Genomic DNA, 11,702 nt, shown 5'->3' with positions numbered 1-11,702 from the left:
ATAAATTGGTAGATATCGGGCCTTTGTACCTTTCAGACATTCCCTCATGGTATGAATTGAGCCACATTCACACCACATAGTTAAAGCACTATGAGATTACTTTAAACAGTCAGGGCTTCCCGCAAAGAATTCTGGTTAAATTTGGTTAAATTAATATAATTTAATGTAATTTAATTTAGATTTAGATTTACATTAAATTAATTTCGGTTAAATTAATATAATTTAATTTATATGGGTTCATAATTGCATAGAAATCATTAAAATGATTGCCAAGTACTTGCAGTTATATTATATATTTATTTGGCATTGCCTGACATTTTCAGAAGGTAAAATTAAATTTTTTTGGTTTTCTGAAAGCAGTTTATGTGCTTCTTCATCACACGTAGACTTACCAAGCTAAATGTTGTCCAGTCACACAAAAAAATAACAGCAGATTTGAATTCCTCACACCCCAAAACATATTTTAAAGACCCCTCACCGAAGAAATGTGCAAAAATTAAGTTTCAGCTCCTAAAATGACACGTCCTTTTGCTGGGGGCTTGTTGTCATTTTAAAGTATTTGCATTTCTTTAAAAATGTAGAGGTTGGCCTAGGTTTAGACACAACTTAGCACTTTAACAGACAGCCGAAGTCCACTCCTCCTGCATTAGATCTCCAGGGAAACGGTCAGCCTCCTCATATACTTACTCAGCAGTACCTCTCAAGTCTAGAGAACATAATGTACAAATAAATTGCAGATAACAATTTCAGGTATTGATTTATGTTTTACTTTTTGCAGAATAAACCGATGTTAAGTAAACAACGTGGTATTTTTAGGCTTGGATGAAATGGAGCTACTTATCTCACAGGACAAAACATTTCTTTCAAGTGAAGGTTAAAAAGGACAAATGTTTCTGGAGAGCGAGTTAGCACAACTGTTGTCAAAGCTTCTTTTCAAATAGACAACACGGTGCCAGTTGCTCAGCCCTCCTAAAAATCAGTAAGACTTTTCATTATAAGGATTGGGGTGATTACAGTTCTTATTATTATCTCAAAGCAGATTTCTCTCTCTCTCTTTGCCCATCTCATACACTTCTCCTGTATCCTCCTAGCAGCTCCTCATGCTGTCTCTGTGCCATGTGCAATATCTATGCAATGACTCTGACCGCTGAGCATCCTTGACACAACCTTTTGAGTGATGGATCCACATTGATAGAGGGCCCTAGAGAACCCTGGCTTATTCATGGGCTGACGCAGCAAAGGGTCAGAGTTGTGAGCGCTTGTCTTCTTTAGACATAGCATACCAATTAAATCCATTTCTGTATTACCAGAAGAGAATAATTTGCATGCAAGAGGTAAGAAATCTAGTTTGGCGACAAGATTCACATGCTTTTTTTAGAAATGTGCTCTCCATCCTAGAAAAAAAGCAGAAGAAATTAAACATGGGGGAAGAAGACTGACCTTTGCAGGTCAATTTTTAACCTAGTAAAAGTGCATAAATCTTTCTTTGCAACAGAAAGGGAGAAACTGCACTAAAATGTATAAAATTCCAAGTTGTTCCTTATTATGGTATTAAATCACAGAATATAAATTATTATTCTTAATTACTCACCCTTTATCCAAAGGTTCCAGGGCAGGTTACATTTTTTAAAAAAATCATTAATATGAAAACACAATATTAAGAACAGCTTAAACCAATTTAACAATAATAATAAAGAAATACATAAATAACCCAACAGGAATAACAGATGTTGAAAAACCTCTGTGCTCCTTGTTAGAAGTAACTTGTTGAGTGGGTTTCTGTTGCTCACGAAGAGGGAGAGGGCCAAGGCGATCCCCCAGGGGATTGGTGGTGGGACGACGATGAGTGGTCAGAGGGAGAAGAGGGAGCAGACTGGGAGGAGGTGGTGTCGGAAGCTGAAGATGGTTAGTGAGCAGGAAGAGGCTGTGGCAGAGAGCAGTCCAGAATCAGAGGCAGAAGTGGAGGCTGGGGGGGGGGGGGCGGAAAGAGGCAGAGATGAGGCAGGCTGCTGAAGAAGCCAGGGGGTCTCCCACTCCTACTGCGCCCAGCTCCCATCCCTCCTGGTCTCCCAGGACCAGTAGAGGTATGAAGAGGGCGAGGCAAAGACAGACGGCATCAGAGTCTCTGATTGTTTGGGAAGGCACTGGGGAAGGAGGAGACCTAGGTAGCTGTGAGAAGGCAGGGACCTTCAGTCCTTGCAGCTGCCTCACTGGGGCAAGACCTACTGGGAAATGTTGCCGTGCTCACAAGGCCTGGCCTCCTGAGCTGTTCCTATTTCTTTGAAAAAAGAGAGTTAACTTCATTGACACCGTGTGAATTATTGCTGACCTGCTCCTGACACTCACCTTGACAGAAACATGCAGTTGCACTGGCAGGAGCGCCAGGTTAGCTCCACGGGTGTGTTTGCATCATGCTACCCTCCCTGTCACCTGACTCCACCTGACCAACCAGTAAGCAAGTGTAGTGGTTCCATCCCACCCCAATGGGCTGCTTCAGTTCCTTGCAGAGCTCAAGCAAGCACAGTCCTCCATTTGCTTTTTCAACGAGTGGCTGATCAGATGAAGCTGTATTCTACTGGCTTCATCAACCTCAGCGTCACCCTCCCCTTCGCCAACTAATTACTAGGAGTGTTTTGCAGTCATTCTAACTCTGCTAACCCTCCCCTGTTCAAACCTCTCAATCTCACAACACTGGCTGAAATAATGTTTTAGCTGTAATTGTTTCTCAGTGTTTTTCACATTGCAAGCGATCGGACAAGATGACCCTCGGGATCCCTTCCAACTCTCTGATTTTATGATTCTAACTGTTTTAGAATGTTTTAGATGTTTTGGAACACTTTAAAAAACGGACATTTTTTCCGCTCTGGGCTCCTTTAAGAGGAAGGGCAAAATATAAATTCAACTAATAAATGACCCCAGGATCAACTTCTTTGAAGACTAGTGGCTTCCTAGAATCTCAGGTACTGGTGTTTTCCATCCTTGCTGCCCATTTTGCTGGAGATACTGAAACTGGGATTTCAGCATCCTAGACAGGTACTCTGGTGCTGATAAATGAACAACATACAAACAACTCCAGTAGTTTTCTCCCCCAAATCAGGCTACTGGTCCATCAAGACCAAGGGGTAGCCACCATGGTGATCTCAGAAAGTGGACTATAGTTCCTATCATCCCTGACCATTGGCTAACGTGAATGGGAATTTTAGTCCATACTCTGTAGATGATCTAGCCCAATATTGTATTCTCTGATCAGCAATGGCTCCGCAAGACCCTAGGTTGATGTTCCATTTCTTTTCACCTCCACACTTCCTGCTTCCTCTTTCTCATTCAAAAATAAAAGTGTGCGCTGCGCAATTCCAAATGGTGAAGGTGTGTGTGTGTGTGCGCGCACACACACACATTATTCCACCCTCCCCTTAATGTGCCGTAGGCCTCTGAAACGCCAGTCAAGGTGCTAATCCCAAAATGAAAATCTAGAGGAAGTGAGAAAAGCCTTGGATGAATATTTTACCATTTAAGAAGTGATGACAGAGGCAAAAACGGAATGCAAAAGGGATGCTTCTAGGGAGGTCGGATGGGAGCAAGGACGGATGCTATATAGCAGAATTTTCCCCATTTATCATTGACAAGGGGCCAAAATGAATAAAGTAAACAGTATAAAGCAGTCTGCATTGCTTGTTTTGGAACATATAATGTCATTGATTTGCAGAAAAAGGCATGTTCATATACCTTTTTTAAAATTACCGTATTTTTTTGCTCTATAAGACTCACTTTTTCCCTCATAAAAAGTAAGGGGAGATGTGTGTGCGTCTTATGGAGCGAATGCAGGCTGTGCAGCTATCCCAGAAGCCAGAACAGCAAGAGGGATTGCTGCTTTCACTGAGCAGCACTCCCTCTTGCTGTTCTGGCTTCTGGGATTCAGAATATTTTTTTTCTTGTTTTCCTCCTCCAAAAACTAGGTGCGTCTTATGGTCTGGTGCGTCTTATGGAGCGAAAAATACGGTACATTTCCATTCTGCTCTTCCTCCAAGGAGTCTAGGCTGGCAGCTATCATCCTCGTAACAGTATACCAGTGAGATGGGTCAGGCTATGTAATGGTGACTGCTTGTTCCCCCCCACAATCACCCAGCAAGCACTGTGCCTAAATGGGGATTTGTTGGTTGCTGGGTATGTTTGTCAAAGTCTTTTACAGATTTTAAACATTTGTATGGATTTTATGTCAGTTCAGGGTCACATAAGGACACAAGGTGACCCCTCTGGATTAGGCCAATAGCCCATCTGGACCTGTTCTCACAGTGGCCAACCAAATACCTGTGGGAAGCCTCCAAGTAGGACTGGACACAAGCACACTCTCCCCTCCTGTGGTTTTCAGAAGCATTGCCTCCACCATGACCAGTAGCCATTGATAGACTTATCCTCCATGAATTTGCCTAATCTACTTTTAAAGTCATCCAGATTGTTAGCCATCACAACCTTCTGCGGCAGTGAGTTCCATTGTTTATGTACTGCATGAATAGATTCCTGTTTCTATCTGTCCTGAATCATTCAGCTTCATTGGATGTCTATGAGTTCTAGTGTTTTCAGAGAGGAAGAACTATTCTCTGTCCACTTTCTAGATGCAAGGCATAATTTTCTAAGCTTATTTCATGTCACCTCTTACTTGTCTTTTCTATAAACTATCAAGTCCAAATGTGGCAACCTTTCTTCACAGGGTCTTTGCTTGCTCCATCTCCTTGATAATTCTGGTTGTATTAACCGCTTTCAATTTTAACCTGAGGGTTGCCATTTGTTCAGTTTTAACTTTTTTAAAAACTTTAAAAAAATTTTATTTCAGGATTTTTACATACATTATATTATCTCCTTCCAATTTTTAATTTTCCCGTACAATTTTTCCTTCCCCTCCCTTCCCCCCCTGCAATATCTATTGGAAGGGTTCAAACAATTATCCTCAGCCACACGCATAGCATCTTTAGTTTCCACCAAATGTCTTTTGTTCCAGTAGTTTCTATCCATTGAAGATAGGAGTTCCATCTGTTCCTTATCATGGTGGATTTGAACTTCCACGTTGTTTCCTGTGATGTTACTACGACAATGTCCGACTGTTGTTCAGTTTTAACTTTAATTTATTTGAATTAATTTTGGGATGCATTTTAATCAATTGCTTGCTTGTTTTTATGCATATTGTATTATTTATATGTTAGTCGCTCTGAGCCTGGCTCCGGCCAGGGAGGGTGGGGTTCAAATAAATAAATAAATAAATTATTATTATTATTATTATTATTATTATTATTATGAACATTTTCCAACTCTGCAATATCTTTTTTTTCAGGTGAGGTGACCAGAATCGCACACAGTACAGTGGTACCTCAGGTTACATACGCTTCAGGTTACATACACTTCAGGTTACAGACTCCGCTAACCCAGAAATAGTGCTTCAGGTTAAGAACTTTGCTTCAGGATAAGAACAGAAATCGTGCTCCGGCGGCACAGCGGCAGCAGGAGGCCCCATTAGCTAAAGTGGTGCTCCAGGTTAAGAACAGTTTCAGGTTAAGTACGGACCTCCGGAACGAATTAAGTACTTAACCTGAGGTACCACTGTATTCCAAATGCAGCTGTGCCAAAGATTTGTATAACACAATGAGTTACATTTCATTGTAACCCATAACTGTATAAAGTCTGGAGAACCCAGTTTGGAAATCACTGTGTAAGAAGCAGCACTGCCAATCTCCCATCCCTTTGGATTTACATGTGAAAGAAGGCGCCTTTGATCAGCTGGCTAGCCTCACATTGTTCCATGGAGAAAGAATAAGAAAGGAAAGACAGCCTCTTTTATATCGCTGACAGCCGCTTCTAAGATGACACTGGTCCTTCAGCAATGCTCAGTATTTAAAATGTCACTATTCTTTGGTAGGAAAAATGACAACACAGCATATTTTTGCAGAAAGATATTGTTGCAAGTCAACATTTCATGTAGCAGGAATTCAGGATAAGTTGGCAGACCAAACTATGGCCGCATACGCATCAAATGTTTGAAGCACAGTTTCCTCCCAAAGAGTCCTGGGAACTGTACTGTAATTATGGGAATGGTAGTTCTGTGAGGGGCAAACTATAGTTCCCAGGATTCTTTCAGCAGGGGCGGATGTGCTTTAAATGTAGGGTGTTTTTGCAATCAAATCTGGATGAACTCTCAGTAAAGAAGCTGTCTGGAGAAACTGTCAGTCTTCTGAGTGGCTGCAATGAGGAGTACAAGCCAGTGCTGCAAGTTTTCAAGTGACTACCAGGCTAGCAAATGTGCTTTAAATGTATAGTACACCCACCCACCCTGAGAGACAAGCTGAAGTGAGGAAAGAACAGGAAATCAAAAATAGCACTCTCAAATTCTGTCCTATCTGGTCCTGCCAACATTGTAGGACCGTCACAAACCTAGTTACTTGGCTTTGGCAAAGAACCAGGTGGGCGGCTCCCACATGAGACAGAATTTGGGAGCGGGGATGAGTGTTACGGACTGTCTTGTTCTTAAAATGTATTGGCAGCCCCTCCTGACTAGCTCCTTCAGGAGCAACGAACACTGTTCACCTGCTCCCATGAACAGTTTTTGGTAGTTTATTAGTGTCTGCTCATTTTTTAAAAAAAATGTTCAACGGGATTATATACTCCAATTACAAGAGATTAAAGGCCTTTTTCTGTAGCTGTGATGGAAGAGCAAAAGGCAGCTTAGCCTTCTTGATCGTTCCAGCTCACAACTAGTTCTGTCTCCCTTTGGCTTTGGACCTGTGGAGCGTGTGGCTTGGTTTCTCCTGCCCAAACATCCAAGGTTGCTGCTGTGTGTCACAGCCTTGCCTCAATATGACAGGCTCTCTGGGATCAATTTGCACTAAACACAGGGCTGATGACCTAAGGCTGAGAAAGCTGACAAACGCATTGTGGTGATGAGGCAAATAGATGTCAATGTGCAGGTAGTATGGCAATTTACAACTGTTTGGGCTGCAGCCTTCAGGCCATGTCTAATAAGGGTGGTAGCGGTATTGGGCATATCCCAGCCAACGCTAAGCCCCTTCAAACAACGTTTATTTCCTTGGGAAAGCAATGCATAAACTTCCTACAGCTGGATGGGAGCATTCAAATCTCCTACAGCAGTGTTGGGGGGTGAGGGCCACATTGCTTTCTGGCCATCTTCTGGGGGTGTCTCATGTCATGGTTGGTGGTATCAGAAGCACCAGTGGTCAGAGAAGTAAATGTGAATGGTGCTTTTGTACAGGATGCACCCCTCTCTATTCTCCATCCAGGAGAGAAATGGAGGATATGTGGCATGAGGAGGGCCTGGGAAAGAGATGTGGAGGGCCATAGCCAGCCCCAGAACATGAGGTTCCCCATCTCTGTCCTGTGAGTGACTTGGCTCTAGTCAGGAAGGTAGCAGTGTTGGTCTGATGCAGTCAAAACTTTTTTTTAAATTGTCCAGTAGCACCTTAGAGACCAACTAAGAAGTTCTGGGTATGAGCTTTGTGTGCTACTGGACAATTTTTTAAAAAATATTTTTTTTTTTTGCTCTAGTCACCAATTCTTGGCCTAACCTACCTGACAGGTGTGACACAAGGGTCAATTGGGCCCAGGCCCAGCCCATATGCTGTCCTGAGCTCCTCAAAGGAAAAGTGGGAGGGGGCAACAGAATTAATAATGACAGTACTCCTTCGCTGAATTTTCTTAAAGCGCTTTTATGAAACACCAACCATAATAAACATACAAAAACTACTTCTACCTGTAAGAATATTGTTCATTTGTGGTGGGGAAGGATTAGTCTTTTTAAATTTCTCATTGCCTCGTGCTTCAGGTGGTACCAGTGGCTAGCAGTGCTTTTAAACAACAGCATCCTAATAAGACTACAATCCTTTCTTCTTTCAGGTATGGAAGCACTATTGCTTGCTGCTGGAGCACATGGGAAAGGTCCCAGGTTTAATCCCTGACATCACCAGGTAAGGCTGAGAAAGACCCCAGAAAGCTGCTGTGTCAGTCAGTGTCAGCAGTGTTGAGATAGATGGACTAAGGACTCTACTTCCTATGAGCTTTGGGAACTGCAGTAAAACTTCAAATTGGTGCTTACCCTCAAAACTGGCAGCTTAGCACTGCTAGCTGAATCTGTGTTTATCTTCTGCGAATTTTTGTATAATGAAGGCTTGGAAAGAGGCCATGAGTATAAGGAGTAGGTCAGTTTGGTCTCAGGGTTTGGATCTGAATTGTCAGGACTTCAGCCTCCTCAGGGTCTCCAGGGAAAGAAGGAATTTGTACCACACAGAATCTTAGTAGGAAATTAAGTGACTGAAAACCATCAACACAAATCATACACATTCATTTTTTATAATTGAGCATTTGGTGATGTCACAGGAGCACAATGGAAGGCAAATTGAGCTCAGATTAAATCTAGCTTTGTTTGATGTTTTGTTTCTTTATATTTTGCTGGAAGCCGCTCGGTGTGGCTGAGGTAACCCAGTCAGATGGACGGGGTATAATAAATTATTATTATTATTATTAACCTGTTGTGGTTGTTCAGGACAATCTGTATTATTCTGGCCTTAAGACATCTGCATGCTTTTGTGCCCACAAGCATGCATGGCATCTGTCAACAGAAATGTGTAACTGCTTCAGAAGCAATCCATGGTGCTGATTTTAAGATTGAAATTCCTAAGTAGCTGATTTTCTACAGACCACCATTCCCTCTATTTCAATGCCACACTAACCAACATGATGGAGACTGTACCATCTACACTATAGGCTACGCACCCATGCAACAATTTGGGGGTCTTCTCTCTGTGACTGCTCGCTATCTCTGTATGCAGTCTACCACAATCTAACCATCACAACAATAACAAAAAGCAGATTGCTCTTTCAGTAACCAGGCTCCCCTTCTTCTAGCCAAATTGTCAAATCGTCTGAGCCCCTCACTTAATAACCCAAGAATTCCACCTTGCTTTCGGTTCACAGGGCCACAGCAGATCTGGGATTCCCAAAGACAACGCCTCGCCTGCATTCGTGCCTGTGGCTACATTTGGTGCTTTTGCTTAAACCTGCATTCTTTCCCACCACTTCCTTCTTGCTGATCTGATAAGGCCTCCTTCTCACGAAAGGTGGCTTTTACCTTGAAAATTGCACCCTGCTGGCTGCAGATCATCAGGCCACAGGAATATAAACAGATGGCCTTGCCCTGACTTAGCCCAGCCCAGATCAGATTAATTTCCTGCAGCCAGCCAGCCAGTCAGCTGGTGGCAAAAGCTACCAGGCGGGGATTAGGTTATCATTTCCAAGGCTCTGAATTAATAATGACAAATTCATTAAGAGTTCTCTCTTGGGTAAGGTTGAGAGAAATATGTGAGATTCCCGATGCTTCCTCTTTATTGCACACCATTTTTATCCTCCTTGGTTCTTGACTTTCCCCTCATTCATTTTCTTTGCCCTTGACTCTTTCTTTTTCTTCCTTTCCACAAATTGGGGGGTAATTTGCACAGAGGCATTTTCTAAAGTGCGAGTAGGTGCACATCTAAGGATCTCAGCACCCTTCACTCATTAACGTTAGGGCGTTTTTAATATATGGGTAAAAAATTAAAATTTAAAGCCAAGTCTCCAAAAGGAAGTGCAAAGTATAAGCCCAAAGTACAAATCTGTGCTTTTGTAAACACCCAGGCACAGAGACACGTGCCTGATGGAAGCCTTCTCCTGATGTCTTCACACATGATATTCTTACACGCGAGTAAGAAACTTCAGCCACGTGTGAAGATCGGGCAGGTCTGCGTTTTGCGCCGGATCAGCCCGGCAACCTTCCCACGGAGCGCCCATGATCCATCCAGCCCAGCAGGCACTTGCGTGTTTGTCTCACCTCCCGACCCGTATGCGTTTCCCCCGGGCAGCCTTAGTAGTGGAACCAGACGGGGCAGCGACCCTCCTCCTCCAGCCAGGCCTGCTGGCAGCTCTCTGAGCGAGGGAGGCGTCGCGGCTGCCCGCGCAGCCCCTGAGCATGTGGCTGAAGTGGAAGGAGCCCAGCCGATCTTGCCATCTGCAGCTCCGCGCTGCTGATCTCGGCTAAGGAGGTTGGGGAAAGCGGGCCAGAGGAGGGGAGCGGCGGCGGAGGAGGAGGAGGAGGGCGGGGTCTTCAGGTGCTCAGCACCGTCCTTCGCTCGCTGCGAGCCAGACGCCGTTGGAGAAGTGCGAGGCGGCAGTTGGGCGGCGAGAAGTCGCGGGGAACGGATCGGGTCCCTCTGCCACGGCCCCCTCGCGGAATCCTCTGCCGGCAAGAGCGGGGCGCGACGCCGCCAGCCCTTCCTCGGAATCCCCTGCATGCCTGGATCCCTCGGCTGCCGGAGGAAGAGCCAGAGGCCGGCGGGCTGGAGGACCTCCGCTTTGAAGCTGCCGCACTCACCGTTGGGCAGTACTACCTCCTACCTCCCCCCGCCACACGCACGCACGCACACCTTCTAGGTTGGGCGCCCCGAGGGTCGTGCGAAGGGTCCAGAGACGGAGAGATGCAAACGGCGACTGCCTCGATCCTCGACGTTTCAAGGACGGTGGTGATCCGCGAGGACGGCAACCATGCCCAGAATAACTACACGGGTAAGGAAAGAGCCGTCTTGGCAGCGGAGGGTCGCCTGGAAGGGGGCAGGGAGGGGGGGTCTGCGCTGCGCTGCCTGGCGCTTGAGATGGGCGCAACGACACAAAATTGGGGGGGGGGGGGCAAGGGAAGAGGTCTTGGATTGTATGGGTGGGAAAGCCCAGCCAGGTGTGGCATCCGGGTTTGGGCAGGTACCCCGAGAGAGACAACCCCCGCCCGCACACTTTCCCTGTAGGCATGATGAGCCCCCTGAAAAGAGAAGCCCCGGGTTTCCTTTGGAAGGGCTGCTCTTCCGAGGACCTGTCGTCCTTATGACTGCACGATGCTGAAGGATGGGCACTCTGCAGGTGCCTCGAGGCACTCTGGTTTGGAGCGTTGCTTGTTAAACTCCAACCTTGGCGCCGAAACAGGTTCCGGGGCTGAGCCCTGCTTCTGTTCCGTGATGCGGAGGAGCCACCGCTCAGGCGCAAGCCATGAATGGAACAGGCTCCCGAGTTCATCTTCTGCCATCAGCGCCACTTAAAAGTTCAGAGGTGGCTGGTAGGAAAGATCTTTTCTTGAGCCCTTGGGGAACTGCTGCCTGTCAGAATACACAGTCCTGGGTTGCACTGACCAGCGGGCTGAGTCAATGCAAAGTTTGCTAGTGGTCAGGAAGATCCTTCAGAGGCTCACTCCTGAAGCCCTGCGGAGGTCTTTCATCCTCAAACGGGCCTAACCAAACTCTGTAACATTTCTGAGGAGCAAATTGCTTTGTGTTTGGTCCCAGGTTCAATCCCAAGCTTCTCTAGGCAACCCTGGGAAATAATTCTGGAGAGCTGCTACTGTTCTCAAAGGTACTACTCTGTATAAGGTAGCTCCTTTTGTTTCTATCTCATTTACCCCATCCTCATGAGACAGGCCACCTTCTTATTTTATAGGCTTAGGGAGAAGTTTAGAGACAGTGAGTTGTCTGCAATACCGCCTCCAGATTCACAGAGAGATCAGGATGCAGATTTCAGAGGCATTCAAGGTATCCTCTGCTGTATGTATCCTGCACGACTCTTCTCCTGTATAGGAAACATTTCCCTGCAGTGAAATAAATGTTGGATTGAGCTTTTGGTGGGGGTGTTTG

At 45.3% G+C, this 11,702-nt stretch overlaps 1 protein-coding gene and 1 long non-coding RNA gene across 2 annotated transcripts in view; one reads left to right on the top strand and one right to left on the bottom strand.

Annotated features, from left to right (window-relative positions):
* Positions 1 to 744: 744 nt before the first annotated feature.
* LOC308470310 lies at positions 745 to 2,750 on the bottom strand. The gene is made up of 2 exons (XR_013982359.1): positions 2,347 to 2,750; positions 745 to 1,394 (listed from the first exon to the last, which is right to left on the bottom strand). It is a non-coding gene; the product is annotated as an uncharacterized lncRNA (long non-coding RNA).
* Positions 2,751 to 7,778: 5,028 nt separating this feature from the next.
* SUSD3 (sushi domain containing 3) overlaps positions 7,779 to 11,702 on the top strand; it is a 55,006-nt gene continuing 51,082 nt past the window's right edge. Inside the window, exon 1 of the mRNA XM_080996844.1 lies at positions 7,779 to 10,593. Coding sequence (XP_080852970.1) covers positions 10,506 to 10,593 — 88 coding nt within the window. The 5' untranslated portion in view covers positions 7,779 to 10,505. The remainder of the gene's footprint in view (positions 10,594 to 11,702) is intronic.

This window comes from Podarcis pityusensis, assembly GCF_964106645.2.
Source record: "Podarcis pityusensis genome assembly, chromosome: 2".
Classification (NCBI taxonomy): domain Eukaryota; kingdom Metazoa; phylum Chordata; class Lepidosauria; order Squamata; family Lacertidae; genus Podarcis; species Podarcis pityusensis.
The sequence above is the reverse complement of the archived record's forward strand: the minus strand, read 5'-3'. Positions and strand labels throughout refer to the sequence as shown.